This window comes from Periplaneta americana, chromosome 1 (genome assembly GCF_040183065.1).
Source record: "Periplaneta americana isolate PAMFEO1 chromosome 1, P.americana_PAMFEO1_priV1, whole genome shotgun sequence".
In the NCBI taxonomy this organism is placed as follows: domain Eukaryota; kingdom Metazoa; phylum Arthropoda; class Insecta; order Blattodea; family Blattidae; genus Periplaneta; species Periplaneta americana.
In genome coordinates, this window is record NC_091117.1 from 142,544,158 (window position 1) to 142,564,329 (window position 20,172).

The window sequence follows — 20,172 nt, forward strand, 5'->3', positions numbered from 1 at the left end:
CAGAACTCTGGATTACAGTGCTATACCACTGAAGACAGGGGTTTTCCTTACACTCTCTTCTGAAGCACTTACTTAGTAGTAACTTCTGAACATCCGCAAGTTCCTTTGGGCTTACTTTCACTCCTATTTTAATTTGTGAAGGATTCATTTACAATCGTTTTTCTTTAGTACATTTACATTGCTCAGGATTAAATTTACGTTTCCTAGTCAGTTCAGGCGTACTCTCCAACGTATTGCGCTCTATATTGAAGTCAAGCTGCACAAAAATCCTTATATTTTAATAACATTTCGAAATAAAAGGAAGAGTAACCATTAAAACATCCAAACTCGTCAGAATGTAAACATTAACTTGTCACCATGACAGTTTTAAGCCGTTTCCACCAATCTGATTGGCTGAAATGGTCATGCCCGCGTTTGAAACAAACTATGCATGGAGGTATCCGATTATAAAAGTAACAACATATTTTAACGTTCACAAAAGCATGTCAATATCAGTTTTTGAAATAAACGGACCACAGATTTGGAAAGAGCGTGAAAAATACTATAAGGGCCAATCTTGAACTTTATTTCGTTAAAAATGGCGTATGTTCGTCTTTAATACTGGGCTCCTAACTTATATTTTCAGTGTGTGGAATATTAATCTCCAAATGTCTTGTGTAAAAAAAAAATGTTGTTGGAATTATCATAAATTCCGAATTAGCGTGGTTTCACTGTATTATGGATGTACAAGAACTACAGGGCCATCATTTTCTTTTCACTTCAATTTTTATTATACCTGAGTTTTTGAATGTACTTCACTCCCATCCCCTCTACTAGTAAACTTCCAACTGTCCTACACACAGAAACAAGGCCGTGTGTGCAGTCAAAGTCACCTTACGGTCATAGTAAACAGAACTGAGTTAGTGAGCATTGTACGTTCCAGAAATATGTTCGCGTTTTCCAGTGACGAAAGAGCTTTCAATATTGAATCATTTTCGCACAGGTACTGTGCCTACGTCGCATCCCGATTTCCTCCACCCGCTTCTGCTCGCCCTTCTGTAAAGGCTGGGCAGTCTTAGCTCTTTTCTGAAAACAATTTCTATTAGGAATTGGACGTCTACGTAATATTATAACTTAAATAAAAGGGCCTCGTTAAGTAATTAACTGTCACGTGATTTTCCCCCTTTCTACAACCCTGCGATATAACCACTGGATGGACAGTAGATAGCATGACTGAGTAATTTTCTTTTTTCGGATAGGACAGAACTGAAGACTGAATTTACAGTACGTAAGGTACTCTTTTATAGAGTAGGTACAGACTTATTTCAACATGAGTTATTAGTACGAAGAACGAAACTGGTAATTGGAATTAGATGCACTAGTCTACAGTGCGATAATATGCACAAAAGAACTGAAGCCTGTATCGAAATGAATTGCCACTATTCTCAAAAATGTGTTTAAATATCCATATTATGATCATTTTTCAATTTAACTTCGTTCTCTATATAGTACGCTAATATGCTGTAAGCAGTATAATACATGCATAATAAATACTTTCGCATGGATAACTCATTTCGTTAGTAAAAGCACTTATTGTTAATACAGTACTACATTTTGATTAAACAAAAAAAAATCTAATGAAAATTATCAAACTCAAAATTGCGATATTTCCCAGTTTACGTAAATGGATGAACTACTTTTGTTCCTTCCTATACCTAGTAAAGTGATTTGTTTGTATTTTACGCCAGTATCATCGAACTCCAGTCGTGGAAGGGGGTAGAAAACGTGTTTTCGGTTCTCAACCGTTAATCCAAAGGTATAACTAGGTTAATATTAAAAATCTTAGTAAAAATAAAATGCTGTCCCTGTACTTTCACTGTGTGGGATATTAATCTTCAAATGTCTTGTGTAAAAATAAAGTTGTTCGAATTATCACGAATTCCGAATTAGCGTGGTTTCACTGTACTGTGGACGGACAAGAACTAGAACAATGTACCTGTGCCTAAGACGTACTGTACCGCAGTTTGTTAGTAAATAAAATTTTCAGAGTTCATATCGTGATACTCATTCTTAATAGATTCGTTAACGCTAACTTACCAGAAAATAATAGACACAACCACCGGCGTAGCTCGGTCGGTTAAGGCGCTTGCCTGCCGATCCGGAGTTGCGCTCGGGCGCGGGTTCGATTCCCGATTGGGCTGATTACATGGTTGGGTTTTTTCCCCAACCGTAAGGCAAATGTCAGGTAATCTATGGCGAATCCTCTGCCTCATCTCGCCAAATATATCGCTATCACCAATTCCATCGACTGTAAATAACCTCGTAGTTGATACAGCGTCCTTAAATAACTAAGTGAAAAAAAAATCTACACTTTGCTGGAAAGCATATGGTCAAAACCAGTACCCCTGTTGTGGATAAGAAAATCTATGTACGAATATAATAACTTAGTTCTCTAATTTGAATGTGGAAATAATAATTTGTATGACTACCTATTAGAAAAGTTACGGAAATGAGAACCAAATTAAGCAAAATTCATAGGCACTAATTAAAAATATCCATTACTAGTTACAATCAATAACCTCCATTTGCATGTCATGTTGTTGATTTAGCTCAACAATTTGTACGCTTATCTGAGCTTATGACGTGTCGCAATAATCTATTACGCAAGCGCAACATCGATTTTGACGTGTGGACTCGCAGTTCAAAGGACCAGTTTAGATTATTTTCTTGTTTCAGAGATAAGAAAGGTTCAACGTTCAAAATTATTGACTGTTTGCTCTAATTTCATTTTTCCAAATTGAAATATTAGAGATCATTATTGACAGACTAGCTAGGCTGTTTCGTCGAACAGATGAATTTGGTATATCGAAGCTTCCAGAAGTCTTCGTAGTCATCTTTCACTCTCATCTGGAAGTGCAGAAATTTTAGAGGTAATATGTATTTAAATATTCTTCTGAATGATATAAATTATAGCAATCATACTTCTATTTATTTTGTCAACATTCTTTTTGATTTATAGTCTACATAATTTCGTTATATTTTGTGCCGTAGCAGAATTCAGCTGTATTTCTGAGAAGCTTAGTGTCTGCTATGTTTAATTGTGATATAAATTATCTTGTTTCAGAAAGGTCATATTATTGTTCTTTCGCCAGCTTAAAATATGAATTTCACCTTGTCGTATTAATGAATACATAATATTTCTTTATGCAAACCTAGCATTAAAACATCTATCCCAAAAAATACCACACACAAATCGCAGCTTCTTGATGTTGATTCTTCAAAATTGTATCAATGTAGGCCTATTTCAACAAAGAATTCGGAAGTGTATACATGCTCTCTAGCCATGGTGCAAGGATAGAAACAGACGGTAATCTGTAAGAGGAAGATCGGGACTATGGTGTTTCGGGTGTAGTAGCAATTCCATTCCTTCGCGGTTGTTGAAGCGGCGTGAGATCTTTTAATGCCCTGTTGCAAGAGAATTACTCTATTTCGATTAACTAATGTCGGATACCTCACTCTCAAGACTTCATGAACTAGTTCTCGCTGTTGAGAGTAAAAAACCCGCATAGGCCTAGACTTGTACATCCGTTTGCAACAAACTCCCAGTGAATAACGCCTTCAAAATTCCATTAGACACATAACATCACTTTGGGACCGAACAACGATTTTGGCAGGCTGACGGGGATCGAGCCTCTGTTTTGAGGTGTCACGGTAATATACCCATATTTCATCATATGTGAGAATTCTCCTGATAAATATATCTTCTCTGAGATTAGCGTTAAGCTGACGACAGATATTCTCTGTGTTGAACCTTTCAGGTGTCAATTCATGAGACAACTTCTGTATGATTTGCTAAGCGTTTTAATATGGCGATGTACTGTATTTTTGAAGCTCCAAGTTATTCTCACAACTTAAAAATACATGTTTATGGATTTTCTTTCAAAACTCTGCACGTATTCTCGAAAAGGAATTTTTGCCTAGTTTGCTAGCATTTACGGTGAACGCTAACGTCAGATAAATGATGTTCTGCGCATGCGTTACATTCCCGTAACGATAAACTAACGAGGTGACACGCATCATGGTCGTATACCCGACCGAACAATAGACCACATTTATTTCAATCGTGTTATTAGCCACGAAGTTACAGAGTCGGAATGGATCACCCTGCAAACGTTACTTGCCATTTTCATCTTAGTACCACATGTGTCGGTCTGATTTTAAATACGTATTCACATAAAAAAATCAACTTTGTTACAAACAATGGTTACAACGCAGTTTTAACTTGACGTGAACGTCATGCTTGTGAGTTAAATTTGGCTCGAGGACTGAATGATTGTTCTAGATAATGAAGGATCCAGCGTTCTGTTAAATAGTGGATGGGCATTTACTGGTTCGCGAAGCGGAAATGCTTCGAAACTTCCCTCCAACGCCGACAGATGGTGCTGTGACTTAAAGTGCCTGTCTCTTCGTATCACTCCTTCTGTACTGTAAAAACCAAAATATTTGAGGGGTTCAGAAGCAAACGGATATAAGTGAACTTTAGTTACTTTTGAGAAAATGTGATTGAAAATGTTTAAGCTTTCCTAAATTCCGTGAAGTTTTAATTTTAATTAAAAAAACTTATTATTTTAGCACTGATATTAATTTCAGCTGAAATTTGTTATTTTAAATATAAAATTGATTGATATTATATCACCATTCCACTCACAATTCCCCGGTAATTAATTACAAACTCAACAACTGATTTTTACCAATATTTTATTAATTTACTGATATTCGTATGTCTGTTAATGACTTAATCCAGTATATGTAATACTTTTGTCAATTTTGATTATTTATATGTATTTTTGTAACATGAGTTATATGTATCAGAAAATCATATAGACTTATCCAAATTCACTTTTTCAGGAAACCCTTTTTCAAAATAAACCTTTTATTAATAAGACATAATTATATAAAACTCATGAAAGTCCATCTTGTCATGCATATTACTATGTCACATTTTAATTTGTTCGAGGTTTAGATTTCGTGCTTTCTTAACAATATCTTATGATGCCGAAAAGGCGAAAACGTTAATATATTATATACAATGTCATATCAAATAAAAATAGATAAATCTTATAGATTGAACTTGAAACTTTTATTACAATGAAAGTTGAGAACCAAATCACTTTCAAAGTTTTGAAATAGACTCGGTCTAAGAGATTGAAACGTCTGACAATATTAAGCCTGGACCGTTTAATTCTTTAAAAAATCATGTAAATATTCCGAACGGAAGTTTCAATGAATTTCCCGTCAATGAATTGTTTCAGAATGGCCATGCATGACTTATGAGAGCCTGAGCAATCTAAAAAAATAGAATGTAACGGTAACTTGTAAGTATTATGCTATCTATATTTAGCTTTTTTGTCAGATTCTGTAGACGTTGTTTCTTTCAACTGATTTTTTCAACCCATTAACTATTTCCCGCGTTAATGACTTCAAATAATACTAAAATAATTCAGAATTCTGTTTCTCAAAAGCAAAATATGATATATAATTTCTTGCAGGTTTTCGTGAGCGAGCATTTAATGGTTGAACGACTGTATATAATAAAAGTAATCACGTTTCGTAGTGGCAAAGGGATCACACCAGATCACACATTAAAATTAAAACTGAAACTTCACGGAATATACGAAAGTTTAAACATTTTCAATCATATTTTCTGAAAACCAACTAAAGTGTTCTTATACTCCTTTGCGTTTGACTCCTTTTATTGTTTTTATTTGTACGGTACAGAACGACTGATACGAAAAGACCGGCGCTGCAAATCACAATCCCATCTATCGACGTTGAGAGGAAGTTTCGAAACACTTCCGGTTCGCGAACCAAAAAATGCTCATCCATGTGTTAAACCAGTGATGTCAAAGCAAGCGCATTTTTCTGACCTCGACATCGTGCGCGGGCATCAAGCGCTACAATAGGTATGGAAGGAGGAAGAATTATGTATATGAATAAGCAGCCTGTTGGATTAAGAAAACAGTGGTGCACAAACTTCAAACGGAACGTGAAATTTTATGTCGTTATTTTATATGGCTTCTTTCTGTTTAATATTTTATTTATTGTCTGTAAAACAAAAGTACTAACACCAATTTCTTAATATTGCACTTTTCCATTCCCGCTTGGGCTGATTACCTGGTTGGGTTTTTTCCGAGTTTTCCCCAACCGTAAGGCAAATTTCAGGTAATCTATGGCGAATACTCGGCCTCATCTCGCCAAACACGATCACGCTATCACCAATTCCATAACCTCGTAGATGATATAGGGTCGTTAAATAACCAAGTAAAAAATATTGCACTTGCGTTTTAAATGTTAATAACATAATAAAGAGTTAAGAAAGAATAGTCAAATAAATTCCATAGTAGTACTTATACTATAACTTACTAAGTGAATGAAAGACGTGATGTGATGTTTATTGACTTTACTGGCTTTGAGCCAGAGGCCGTTTTAGGGTCTTATACGCGCAGGATGCCCTCTCCAGCCATTGTACATAAATAACAATAAATATATATTTACATACTTATACACTATTTCTGGCATAAGTGCCAGTAGGTGTGTGAGTGCGGTGATTGGCTTTATATTTATTTTATTTTATTTTTTTTTACTTTATTTATTTTTTTTTTAATTATTTTGGTGTAGGCCTAATTTGTTAATTTGGAATGCTTAAGGAATGGTGAACGGGACAAGAGTTCGGGGTAAAAGATATCAGTTGATAGACAGCATTAAAGTATTATATGGGGAGATTAAGAGGAAAACAAGAAAGGGAAATGCTGGGTTTGCAGTTAAAGACCTGCTCTTGGGCAGAACACTGTGCACACATACATTTTTGAGTTTCCCCTTCCGGTGGCAGAAGCGTCTGAATCGTTATGGAGACTTTCATGGTGTGGTGTTATTTTATTCATCTGCCTCTCTGTTGCTGTCGTGTGTCCTCTCAGACAGTATTCAAATTTCCAACACGTGTTTGTGGTTTTGTTTGTGTGTTTTAGTTTGGTGGTGGGGGCTGGTGGTAGTTGTAGAGGAGTTTCTCCAGTGTTGTTCTGTTGTTTGTGTTCGGGGGATTTGCGAAGATGTGTTGTGTATATACGCGATTTACTGCCGAATGTGTGTATTTCCTGTTTATGTTGTTTAGGTGTGTGAAGAGTGGCTTTGTTTTTGTGGTAGTGTAAACTGTGTTATTTCTGGTGCGTCTGTGCAGGTGGAAGATTTGGCGGAGAATTCTTCTTTCGCGTGCTTCAAATTTCAATTGGGTCGTTGGAGGGGCTTGTGCGAGGAAAATGGAGGGATATATGCATAGGGATCTAACCAATGCTTTGTATAGGTGGAGGAGTGTTTCGGTTATACAACCGGGTCGATTGATGCCACTTAGGTAGCTTATTGCTCTGGTGGCTGCATTATATTTCCTCCAGGTTTCTTTAGCTACTTCGGTCCAGGAGAGTTTGGAGGTGAGGGGTATTCCTAGATATGTGAGATTCCGCTGGAGTGCAAGTTGAGTGTTGGCTATTGTGATTGGGTTGTTCTGGAGGACCCGAGTCCGGAGTTTTGGGCGGAAGACGCATATCTGTGTTTTGTCTGTGTTGACTGTGATCCGCCACGTGTTGGTGCAATTTAGATACTGCCTGAGTGTTGCGTTTAGTAACTTCCTAGCGGAGGGGAGTCGGGGGTGTGTTGCCCAATATACGACGTCGTCTGCATATTGTGCCAGTCCCACTAGCGGGTTATTAGGGAGGGGAATATCTGCCACATAGATGTTATACAGAGTGGGAGATATGACACTGCCTTAGGGGACCCCAGCTTCTATTCGGAAGGTCCGAGAAAGTTCGTTCCTTCCGAGTCTCACCTGTCCTGTTCGGTTCGATATGAAGCTGGAGAGCCAACGTGTGATTTCGTGTGGCAGGTTTAAGGATGTGAGTTTATATTTTAGGGCGTCTATCCAAACTGTGTCAAAGGCTCTCTTGGCGTCTAAGGCAATAAGGATGCTGTAGTGTCTGCGTGTATAAGCCTCTTCAATGGGAGTGAGCACTCGTATCAGCTGGTCGTGTAGCTGCGCTCCCGGTCTGAATCCGGCTTGAGTGGTCGGGAGTAGATTGCGGTTGCGCATATAGACGTGTAGTCGTGACACGAGAACTTTCTCCATTAATTTGGCTAATGTTGATGTCAAACTGATCGGTCGGTAGTTTTGTGGATCAGACGCGTCTTTGCCTGGTTTAGGAAAGAGAAGAATGTGAGAGTGTTTCCAGCGCTTTGGTGTGTGTCCTAGTCTGAGTGATCCTGTGTAAAGTTCTGCAAGATAATTTAGTGCTTTGGGAGGCAGTTGGCGTAGTATGTTGTAAGTGATTTGGTCTGGTCCGGGGGAAGAGTTTTTTATGTATCTTAGTTCCAATGATATGTCTAGCGGAGTGATGTTGTCAATGAGTGGATCGTCGGTCGATCGAGGAAGTGGCGCTGGAAGCGGCTCGTAGAGATCAGGATTCTGTGTGATGTGATGTGTAATGTATGCTAGATGTTGGGGGTCGAAAGATGGGTGATTTGGTGTGGGACGTCATTCATAAAGAAAGTGATATTTCAAAAAAAGAGACTGAGTATGACATGGTGAATTGGAATTGATATTGATGGTATCTTTAGCCTTATAAAAGTAATCAATGAACTAATCAAAACAATATTACAGTACAAAGCAAAGTTACCTAGGTATATGTTTTAACTGTAACTAATATTATATAACAAAACTCTTATCGCATTATGCTCTTAAGGTGATGCTGGTGCGCAACTTTCTATCATCAGCATGTTAAATTATTTTCTCGAAATCTCCTGAAGCTATAGAGCTGACGTTTTTACAACACATGGGCACATATCGCTTGTTTATGATGTAACAGTAATTGCTTTGTTAATTTATTTCCTTACAAACATTTTCCATGCGAATATTTTCAAAATTTTCAATACGCTATCTTCAATATTACGTATTTATGATATATTAGATTTACGAAAACATTATTTCAATACCTGTAAGGCTACTAAATAAACATATCTGAAAATTTCACTTTTCTGTAAAAAGTTGAGAAAATATTAATTTTGAATAAAAAAAAACAAACTTGTAAAAAACAAGCATTAAAATTAAAACTTACGTTCTTATAATGCACTTATACTTCTCAGACAAATATAAAAATTAACATGGATACAGTTTTAATAAGTTCTCTTCCTATTATCCATTGAATCAGTGCTGGCCATCCCTGTATACAGCTCGACCAAGCGGTATATGCTACCTCTTTCGTCTGTCTCTCTCCTTTCCGTTGTAAAGCGGTTAGGCTCTTCTGAGATCTAAAGCGCGCGCTTGCGCCTATGGGCATCAGTTGACATGACTGTGTTAAACGGATGCCAGGAATCATTCTAGAGTAATGCTTTATAAGAATGCCGCTAAAAGAATACTAATTCCAATTTTGTAAGTTTTAAATTACGACAAATAACATACTTGTAAGTGTAAAATATCTAAGCAAAGAAAATTGATTGTATTAATCAATTAAATTTATATCTGCAGGTTGTCTTCTCTATGTGGAGGCTAATTCCCGGCTACGCTGACGTCTCCATGTCGTGAAGCGGTTGTTCTGTGGCTACTTTCCAGAACAAAAATCTTATTCCGGTTTACTTCAACTAGAATATAATATGGAAGAGAATATATATATCTTTTTAATAGTTTCCTCGAATCTCGTAAAACTGTTATCACTAGCTTGGCCAACTTTTTGTCTCATAATATTCCAAGTCTCAATACTAATACGCAACGTATGACAATTTTTCATACACAGTCCGCCTTACAATTTCCGAGTTTAAATCTGGAGATCGGGACGATAACAATATTATTGATACATTTTACTATCGTCTAATGTCTCTGTAATATCATTCATTCAAGAAGTGTGACTTTGCACGTTGTGCATGAAATGTTGGTAATTTTCCATGTTTGTGTCAAATCATTCAAGTAAGGTATCAACGTTTCATTAATACTTGTTTAAAATTCACTGCCTATTCGTGAAAAACCAATATTTAACACACACTAACCGCACATCAGATTTAGAATTTCACGCCATTAAGTTGTAAATAACATATTCACTTTGAATGGTGAATTTGAATAAGAAATCTCAATTTTGATTTTTTCTACAATGTACGCTTTGTGACAAAAGCAATTCACCTATAAGTAGAATTCGTATAGGGTGTGACTCATGCCTAATAAACGATTTAATTGTATGCGGTGCACATATGGAGATATTAGAAACATCTTATTCTTTGTAGGCTCAAACATATCTTAATGAGAAGGTGAATATGTATCCAATCAAAACACAGAACATAGTAAACATATATAGTCCAAGAAGTACAAAAGTTTTCTCAGTTGGTAGATATAAAACGCCATTAAATCATTCCTGGAATAAATCTGTAGGAAGGACATATGAAAGCACAAACTGTTACTATAAAGCTATGAAACCTTTTCTAATTGTACTGAGAACTCTTGGACTTCTTCCGTATCATCTTACAAACAGAGGTAAGCAGAATCGTAAAATAACTTCCTCTTATGCCACTAAATATCGTCGTCGTTCCTGCAATAACTCCTAAGTGCAAAATATACAATTTTTCAGTAGGAAGAAAAAACACATTTATTCATCCTATGGCAGCCGTACATAGGAGATTGTGAATTCTTACATTTTCGAAAGAAAGAAATATAATTACATATAGGAAGTTTTATGATTTGTTGTATCACTATTTAAGTTATTTAATAGAGCAAAAATCTGAAAATCGATAAATATGTCACATAAGAGTTATTGCAGGTACAACGACGATATACTTAATATAAACTTGAAACGTAACAAAGAAAATAATATTAAGTTTGCATAATATTACACAGGAAATATAACTTGCTACATTGTGCTAAGTGTCTGCATGACCGCATGGACCTAAAGACGTGTTTTTTGGAAGGGGATAATCGAAAATGTTCACTTAAGGTTTATTCAACAATTAATTAGGTTCACCATGGGATGTATACCATGTGGGGTTTTGGGTTGGGGTTTTTATCCTGAAATGTGCATTGGTAAACATTGCAATAGCACCACGCGACTAGAGCAATCATTAGAAAGGTAAAACATAGCATATTTTCTTCATTATGAACTAAGTATAAAAATATTGTAATCATATGAAGAAACTAATTCAAGATTGTCATGGAACTAACGCGTTTTTATTAGCATTCCTGCTACCACAGATGTCGCCTTTCGCATTTCGACTGTCTTTATACTGCAATTTTGCTTAATATTGTCATTTTTTCAGTATTTACAAGTTTGTCCATCTAGCAATGATGCATTCTGAAAGCAAACATTTTTACTGCACATAAGACTTAATAAAACATGAAATGTCAATTTATTTGAAACGGACTATAAAGCATACATTGCTTTAACATCAACTGTAATGAGTACATTACAGTAGAGCGTCTCGTTTACGCACAGTGAAAACTTAAAGTGCAGGTAACGTGTGTGTGGGGGGGGGGAGGACGAGCCGTACGATAAACACGAGGGATGCACAAGGTTTTAATTACAATATTTATGGCGGAGCATTAATTGAAATTATATTTTCCAAGCACACACAAAACAAAAGAACACAAATTGCATAACGTTATCATATTACTTACTTACTTACTTACAAATGGCTTTTAAGGAACCCGAAGGTTCATTGCCGCCCTCACATAAGCCCGCCAGCGGTCCCTATCCTGTGCAAGATTAATCCAGTCTCTATCATCATACCCCACCTCCCTCAAATCCATTTTAATATTATCCTCCCATCTACGTCTCGGCCTCCCTAAAGGTCTTTTTCCCTCCGGTCTCCCAACTAACACTCTATATGCATTTCTGGATTCGCCCATACGTGCTACATGCCCTGCCCATCTCAAACGTCTGGATTTAATGTTCCTAATTATGTCAGGTGAAGAATACAATGCGTGCAGTTCTGTGTTGTGTAACTTTCTCCATTTTCCTGTAACTTCATCTCGCTTAGCCCCAAATATTTTCCTAAGCACCTTATTCTCAAACACCCTGAACCTATGTTCCTCTCTCAGAGTGAGAGTCCAAGTTTCACAACCATACAGAAGAACCGGTAATATAACTGTTTTATAAATTCTAACTTTCACATTTTTGGACAGCAGACTGGATGATAAGAGCTTCTCAACCGAATAATAACACGCATTTCCCATATTTATTCTGCGTTTAATTTCCTCCCGAGTGTCATTTATATTTGTTACTGTTGCTCCAAGATATTTGAATTTTTCCACCTCTTCGAAGGATAAATCTCCAATTTTTATATTTCCATTTCGTACAATATTCTGGTCACGTTATCATATTACAGATTTTAACAAACAAGCAATTGTAAAGTTGAAATAATTCAATATAACAACTCAAATTCGCTACTTATATGATGTTGCTTTCAAGCAGCAACTTTTACTTTAATGAATTTCATTCTCTGTATGGCTAACATATCACAGAATTAACAAAACTACAGTATATTGGTCTGAAGTGACAACGCTATTTCCTAAACGTAATTATCTCTTCTCAAAATTCAATTTATTCAGGCACTGTACCTGACCACTTCAGACCAATATATTGTAGTTTTGTTAATTCGGCCAGAGAAGATGGTGATATTATGTTAGTCATATAGAAAATGAAAATCATAGATGTGTGCTTGAAAACAACATCATATAAGTAGCAAAATCTGATTTGTTATATTAAATTATTCAACGTTACAATTTCTTGTTTGTTAACATGTGTATATGATAACGTTATGCAATTTGTGTTCTTTTGTTTTGTTTTGTTTGTTTGTTTGTTTTTTTTTTTTTGAAAAAATAATTTCAATTAATGTTGCGCCATAAATGTAGTAATTAAAACCTTGTACATCTCTCGTGTTTATCGCACGGCTCGTCCTCCCCCAACACATTACCTGCACTTTGTTTACGTTTTCACTGTGCCTAAACGAGACGCTCTACTATACTTGTAATGACAAAAGATCAACTCATATGTACAGTTACCCTGAAAAAGAATGAGACGATTCTTGGTCGTCGGAAGTTAAAGTTCTACAGCGCGGTTCACTCGATATCGACGTAGGGATACATAACATGACAGATAGTACAAGAATTGTTACAAGGACCACAACAAGGACAAGGACCAGAATAAGGATCACGAAGAAGACTGCCATTTAAGGCCAGGATTTCACAACATAGCTCGAGTCCCAAAATATCATTGCTTCACTGTACCGAATGGCAAATGCCTGCTAAGGGATCTACAGTCTGGACTGCTGCTATAACTGTCTTGTCTCGGTAGCTCATATAGTAGCGTGCCGGTTCCATTGTATAACCGAAACGTCTCGTGTTCGATCCCAGGTAAAACTTTTTTTTTATTGAGGTGTAATTAATTTGTTCAGAGTTCCTCGACTGTCTAATTTGTCGAAAAATATGGAATAATTTATGCCCAATTTCTGAGTCTTAAAAGTGGGCTGAACCTCGTCAAAAAAAATAAATCTTACTTGGAAGTTAAAAGTATTCTTCCTCAAACAAAAATCATAAGAAACAAAAAGAGACCTGTTAACTTAAAATCTTGTCCACATGCCATCAGCTTCTATTACAGCTCTAAGTCGATCCGGCATGGATGTCACGAGATTGTGGAATAAGTTCTGATCCCCGGCGAGATCTTCCCAGGTGTCAACAACTTGATCCCACAATTCGTCTCGATTTCGAGGGCGTCGGTGGGCATAGGTGGCTATCCTTCTCTTTTTCAATTCCGCCCATAAATTTTCGATGACATTCAAATCAGGTGACTTCGGAGGCCAATTAATGATTTCGATCTCGGGTCTCCTTTGAAACCATCTTTGAATGCTTGCAGCATAGTGCACGGGATGGTTATCCTGCTGGAACAGCAATGTTCCTTCGGGAAAACGTTCTCGGGCGGAGGGAAGGAATATATTTTCCAGAATGTGCTCGTAAGTTTCCGCATTAAACCGGCCATCGATGCGTTCTATAAAGCCAGGTCCATCGTAAGACATCCACCCCCAACACGATATGCTAAAGCGCCCCGATCTTTCACGTCGGTGCACATAGCGCTGATCATGTCGGAGACCATCCTCACGATAGACACGGACAGGACCTTCGTAATCACTCGAGATGGTTGTTTCGTCGGAGAAAATTACATTTCTCCAATCGAAATCCACTCGATTGGTAGCGAAGGCAAGACGGTCGACAGCTTGTGCTTCCCCCAATATTTCCATTTGCGCAGCCCTCCGGCTCCTAATACCGCGGTTCCTCAACCTGCTGATCACAGTCTGTGAAGAGCCGGGAAAGTTAGATGCTGCTCGTATTTAGTTAGCAGTCGAACTGTCTCGAATAAAAGAGCATCCTCTTCCAATGAAGAAATCCGCGGACGCCCAGGAATAGGGCGATTTTCGACCTCCCCAAAATTTTGGTAACGATGAACCCATCTCGCGGCTGTACTTCCAGGAACACCGACCAAACGGCCAGCAGATCTAGCCCCATATCCAGCCTCAACTAGAGCTATAACTCGCTGTCTCATGTCACGTCGGTTCGCCATTACGATGAGAAATGAGAGATGACGATAATACTTTAGTGTAGACAATGACTATTTAACATGATATAGAATTATTGAAATAAGAGGCATCTTGCATAGTAAGAGTTAATAAATCAACCCTAAATTAAATATCTAAATAACAGGATATAACAGGAAGTCCAATTGTTGCGAAACTAATCAAATTAAATCTAATTACATTAAATAAACAAACCCCAAGTTATGACACCACATTGCTACAGCTAAATTGTATGTTATTAACATAAGCATTGAATAGGTCCGTGGTTGTGCGTTGGACGACAAAACCAAACATCAAAAGTTCGAATCTTGCCGAGGAATGTAACTTCTTGCTTTTTATAATGTAAATCAGACTTATAACTACAATCATTCATATTTCTTACATTATTTATTAATATTTATAGCCAACATTGAATTTGTAAAGAAAAGACTTTAGAAATCTCATATGGAATTTGTGATCTGTAGTGACATAAACATAGATTATCTCTCGGAACTTTTCCGTAAAAGTAAATTAAATTCACTCCTTGAAACTGGAAACCTTATTCGTAGGGTCATTTTCCCATATCATACAAGCTGAAGTAACACAGCCATTGATAAACGTTTTGTACACAGAATTAGACTGAATTCCTATTCGACAGAACCTATAATCAATGGCTTGTCTGACCATGATAAACAAATCGTATGTGTTTCCAATGTCACTGAACAATTTCAAAATATTAATTTAAAAACTAAGAAAGGATCGTAATTGCTGTATCTAGTGATTATTTACATTTATGTCTACAAAATGAATCTTGGAAAAACATATATGATACTGGTACTACTGATATTAAGAGTAAATATATTGAATTTTTCACTTAATTTCATAATCACTTCAGTGGAAGTTCTCCACTCAATGTTGTGAAAAAATTCAAAAGTAAAAACATGTAGATAACGCAGGGACTTCAAAATCTCATGTATTAAAAAGAAGAATCTATATGTAATGAGTTGCAATGTAATGATCTTCATGTTCTTAAATACTGCAAGAAGTACAGTGTAATTTATCAAAAATTATGAAAGAGGGAAAAAGAATACATTCGAATAGAAGAAAAGTACAACATTCAGATAATGCAATTAAAGCTATTCGGAATATTATTGAAGTTAAACTTGTAGATATCCTAAGAAAGAAAATATGTTTTCATTAAAACCAATGATTATAAAGTAGAGGATCCCAAATCTATTGCAAATTCTTTTAACGTATTATAGTATATAGTACAGAAATATTGACAACTTAAACATTCAAGATTTTGCAAAAGATACTGCAATTGGTTACTTAACAGATGTATTTAATAATAATTATTAATATATGTAATTAGTCAATAACTGCAACAGTACTTATACATTCAATCATAACATGAATAAAATTGAATGCAAACACGTAGATAAAATACTTAAAATTAACTGCAGGGGTGAGAATGAAATAATCCAAAGCCATACTTTTAACAAAAATTGTTTTTTGCGAGTGCATTTCTTACACATATGGGAAAGCTATTAATAAATTATTGTAATAATTACTCAACAAATGACATAGCCTAAGGACTCTAAACTTTTGTAAAAGTTTGTGTATTATTATATATTTTTTTAATTTCATTTTAATTGTTAGTTTTTAATATATATGCATTTACATTGTATATATGTGTATAAATGCATTCATTAGATCAACGTTTATAATATTATAACTTGTAATTTTGTATTGTTTGCGATCATTAACACTTAATCTCAGGACTTTGTAAAACTATATTTCAACGTGACTTAGCTATTTCAACGTTATTTAGACAAAAAAAATTGTTGTGTAGACTAAGAATCGAACTCGCACTCTTCGACACAACACGCAGAAGTCTTACCGTCTGAGCTATGGAAACGACATGAAAGCTTTCCTTTCTGTGCGGAGTGTCGATCTAGTCATGAAGGTCCATTGTCGATTTAACTACACGATTTATGTATATATTTATCTTTTATTTACGTAATATTATCATATTTTTTGCAGTTTTTTAATTGAATTTCGGAACGATGCTAGTAACAAACCAAATAGCCTGAATTTAAGTAACTCAATATTCGTTATCTTGTGTATCGGTGCTCTGGTCTCCGATCATGCGCAGTGTCTTACATCTGAGACTTAGGAATATTCAATCGTCTCATCCTTTTCCAGGGAAACTGTACAATGGTCGGTTTTTCACCCACTATCAAACTTCGTTACCTGACAAATAGCAATATTCTTAAACACAGTTTTTCATAAATTGAGGCCTGGTGACGCAGTCGGTATAGTGGTGTCCATCTATAAAATGAATCTTGTTTCTATCGTGAGGTAGTAAATTGATTTTTTTTTTTTTCGTATTTCAGGGGAACCTGCATTTAAGGCCATGTCTATACAAATGCTGTATTCTGTTGTGCTGGGAATTGCATTAACCGTGTCTGGTGCGATAATGCTACGGAATAGGTATAAGCAGATACTCCACTCGACGAACAGGCCTTTCGAATATATAGTGTCGGAAATTGCACTGTCAATAGAATATATCATACTAATTGTATCACCATTAACACATTTAATAGAGTGCAGAAAGAAGATTCGGTTCATTTGCGAATGGGAGACATTACAGGTAGGCTATATAAATTTTTACATCAATGTATTTCATTTATTTTCTGATCTAAATAATAGAATTCAAACGAATAACGGATTCTACTGTATAAAATTAAATCTCGTTTCTATCGTGAGGTATTAAATTGAACAGTGAAATAGAGTTGGATGTGTAATAAGTACAGAGCGTTCACTTCGGGTTTGGGCCGAATCGAAGTCTGCTGTTGTCACCCAACCTCAAGGTAATGTAATATGAGTCTAATGTCGGGAATTTTAGTTCCATAGTTGCCTTCATCATGCAGTGTGATAATCCTGACTGCATGTCAATCACTCTCTTCTGTACTGATCGCGTATCTACACTACGTCTATTGAATGTTTACTTGCGCCGCGTTTTCTGAAAGTTGACACTTTTGGACTCACTTTTTTACTACGTTTTTCAATTTTACTTTTCCAATTTTTGCTACGACAACATTTACAATTTTCATTTTCTCGCGGCACGCCAACGGGATCATTTTTGTCGCGGCACACCTGTTGAAAATGGTTGCTCTAAACAGCAATTTGGTTTATTTGATATCTCCCTTAGTTCTCTCACAGTAGCAGTTTCTAATCTCGTGACACGCCTTGAATGAATTAGGATACCTATCAACAGTGCGAACAGGGACTTACTCCGCGTCAAAGGTTGTGTGTGTTGAACTACGCGGGAGGTTACCGATCGAAATTACCATTATCTTAACACCGTACGCTGCTCGTCACGCATACAAGCACTTTATAGACTGAGATCCGGACGGAACGTTCTGTATTTTAACCATTTACTCTTCCTTATATCTTTTATTTCTCCTTCTGCACTTTTCTTCCACTCTTTATTCTTTCCACTCCTTTTCGTTTCTATTTCTTGCTTTTATTTATTTTCTTTAACTATGTATACCTGTCTTGTTTCCTACGACTTATCAATTCTCTCTCATTTTTTTCATCCTTCTTCCTTTCTTCCCTTTATACACACTCGTTCATTTATAATCTCCCACTTTATAGTTGCTTCCTTTATTTCTCTCTTTCTTCCCTTTTCATTTTCATCTAATTTTTCTTGCTTTACACCATCACTTTCCTTTTCTTCGCCTGTATTTTAAGCTCCATTTTCTCTTTCCTCCCTTTTATTTTATTTTCCCTCCCACCTTTTCTTCATTAATTTTCTTCCTTCCTGTATTTCTCCCAGATTGCTTTCTTCCTCCTCTTTCCTTCGTATGCCATCCTACCTCGATTTTCTTTTTAAGTTTCTATGCTTATTCTACAGAGAGGCGCACGAAAAACCGGCCAGAGTACAGACTGCTCGCCCGCCAATTTGTCACCTATAGTTGCGAAGCTGTTGTGACTTTTGTATTGTATTGTCAGTACGAAATCCGTGAAGACTTGGTTCAGATATGTGAAGTAAATACATCTCAGCGAGATGTATTCTCTTCAAGAAAGAATCGCAATACGTACGTGTCTACCGGTTCATTTAAGGAAACGCGGGACATTTTTGGAAACAAGTTTCCTGGCGTTTCCATACCAGCAAAGAGAATTATATAGGATTTGGTGAAAAAGTGGCGTACTACAGATTCAGTTGCAAACGCAAAAATGAATCGAGCTCCGTTCGTTCGTACACCTGCTGTGATCGCGGATATTCGAGCACGAATGACCCAGAGTCCTAAGAAGTCGACATATAATTGTTGCAACAAGTGAACGTTTCGCGTAGGTCTTGTCAACGTTTTACACAATATATGGATGAACCCCTACAAAATGACATGTGTCCAAGAACTGAAGGAGGAAGACAAGGCAAAACGCGTGAATTACTGCATATGACTATGTCAAACAATTGAGAGTGGAATATTGGATCCGCTGTTGTATTTCATGAGTGATGAAGCCTGGTTCCATCTGACAGAACATGTAATCTCCCAGAACACCAGATACTGGTCAACAAACAATCCCTATACGATTCATGAGGAACCTCTTCACGATAGAAAAATCGGAGTGTGGTGTGCTGTGTCAGCAAGTCGGATTGTTGGTCCCATATTTTTTTTTAAACAACAGTAAACACTGATGTGTACATGCGAATCTTTGAGGAATTTTACGCACTGTTGACATACTATAAACCCCTGTACGCTGTCTTTCAACAGGATGAGCGACCTGTCACACTTCACGCGAGTCAATCTCACGAATTCATGAAAGATTCACAGAAGAAAAGACTGTCAGCGAAGGATTGTCGCCGCCGCGTTCGCCGGATCTTACCACTAGTGACTTATCTGTGGGGCGGTCTAAAGAGAAAAGTGTACGGAAATAATCCAAGGGCATTAGAAGACTTGAAGGACAATATTCGTAATACAATTTTGAGAATTGATGCAGCAGAGTTGCGCAAAGTGTATAATAACATGTTAGGGCGCGCCCAAAAGTGCATTGAAGCACAAGGAGGTCATTTTCAGCACCTAATGTAAAACACAAGATCGTTTCAGTAAATGCGGACCTTTCCATTAGCTTATTTTTTATTTGTTTCATTTGTTGTTTGTATCTGCTCGTGGCGGGTAGGTTTTTCGTGCGTCACTCTGTATTACTCTGTTTCTTTTTATCAGTAGACTATATTTTATATCATTCCCTCCTCTCTCTTCCTTTCCTTTCTGCTTCATAGTTCATTTTCTTATTTTATTGTCGTGTGCATTGTCTTTCTTCCTTCGTTTCTTCGTCTATCTTTCTCCCTCTCCCTCTCTATTCCCTTTTTCATATTAATCCCAACTCCCTTTCTTTCATCATACATCTTTTCTTCGTTTTCTCTCCTTCCTTTCTTCATATCTGTCGTTTGATTTCCTTCCCCTCTATCTCTCTTCGCTTCTTTGTTTTCTTTCTGTTTCTCTGCTTTCTTTTCGTTTATACTTTCATTTGTCTGTCCTTTCCCTTAATTCATTCTTTTCC

At 36.6% G+C, this 20,172-nt stretch overlaps 1 protein-coding gene across 2 annotated transcripts in view; it reads left to right on the forward strand.

Moving 5' to 3' along the window:
- The first annotated feature begins 2,817 nt into the window (after nt 1-2,817).
- Nucleotides 2,818-20,172, forward strand: part of LOC138709258 (gustatory and odorant receptor 24-like) — a 34,210-nt gene continuing 16,855 nt past the window's right edge. The window contains exons 1-3 of one of the 2 annotated variants that reach the window (XM_069839923.1): nt 2,818-2,909; nt 10,294-10,540; nt 17,001-17,257. In XM_069839923.1, the coding sequence (XP_069696024.1) occupies nt 10,324-10,540; nt 17,001-17,257 (474 nt within the window). In that variant the 5' untranslated portion in view covers nt 2,818-2,909; nt 10,294-10,323. Of the gene's footprint in view, nt 2,910-9,678; nt 10,541-17,000; nt 17,258-20,172 lie in introns of those variants that run through there. The other variant, XM_069839914.1, reaches the window with a different exon arrangement.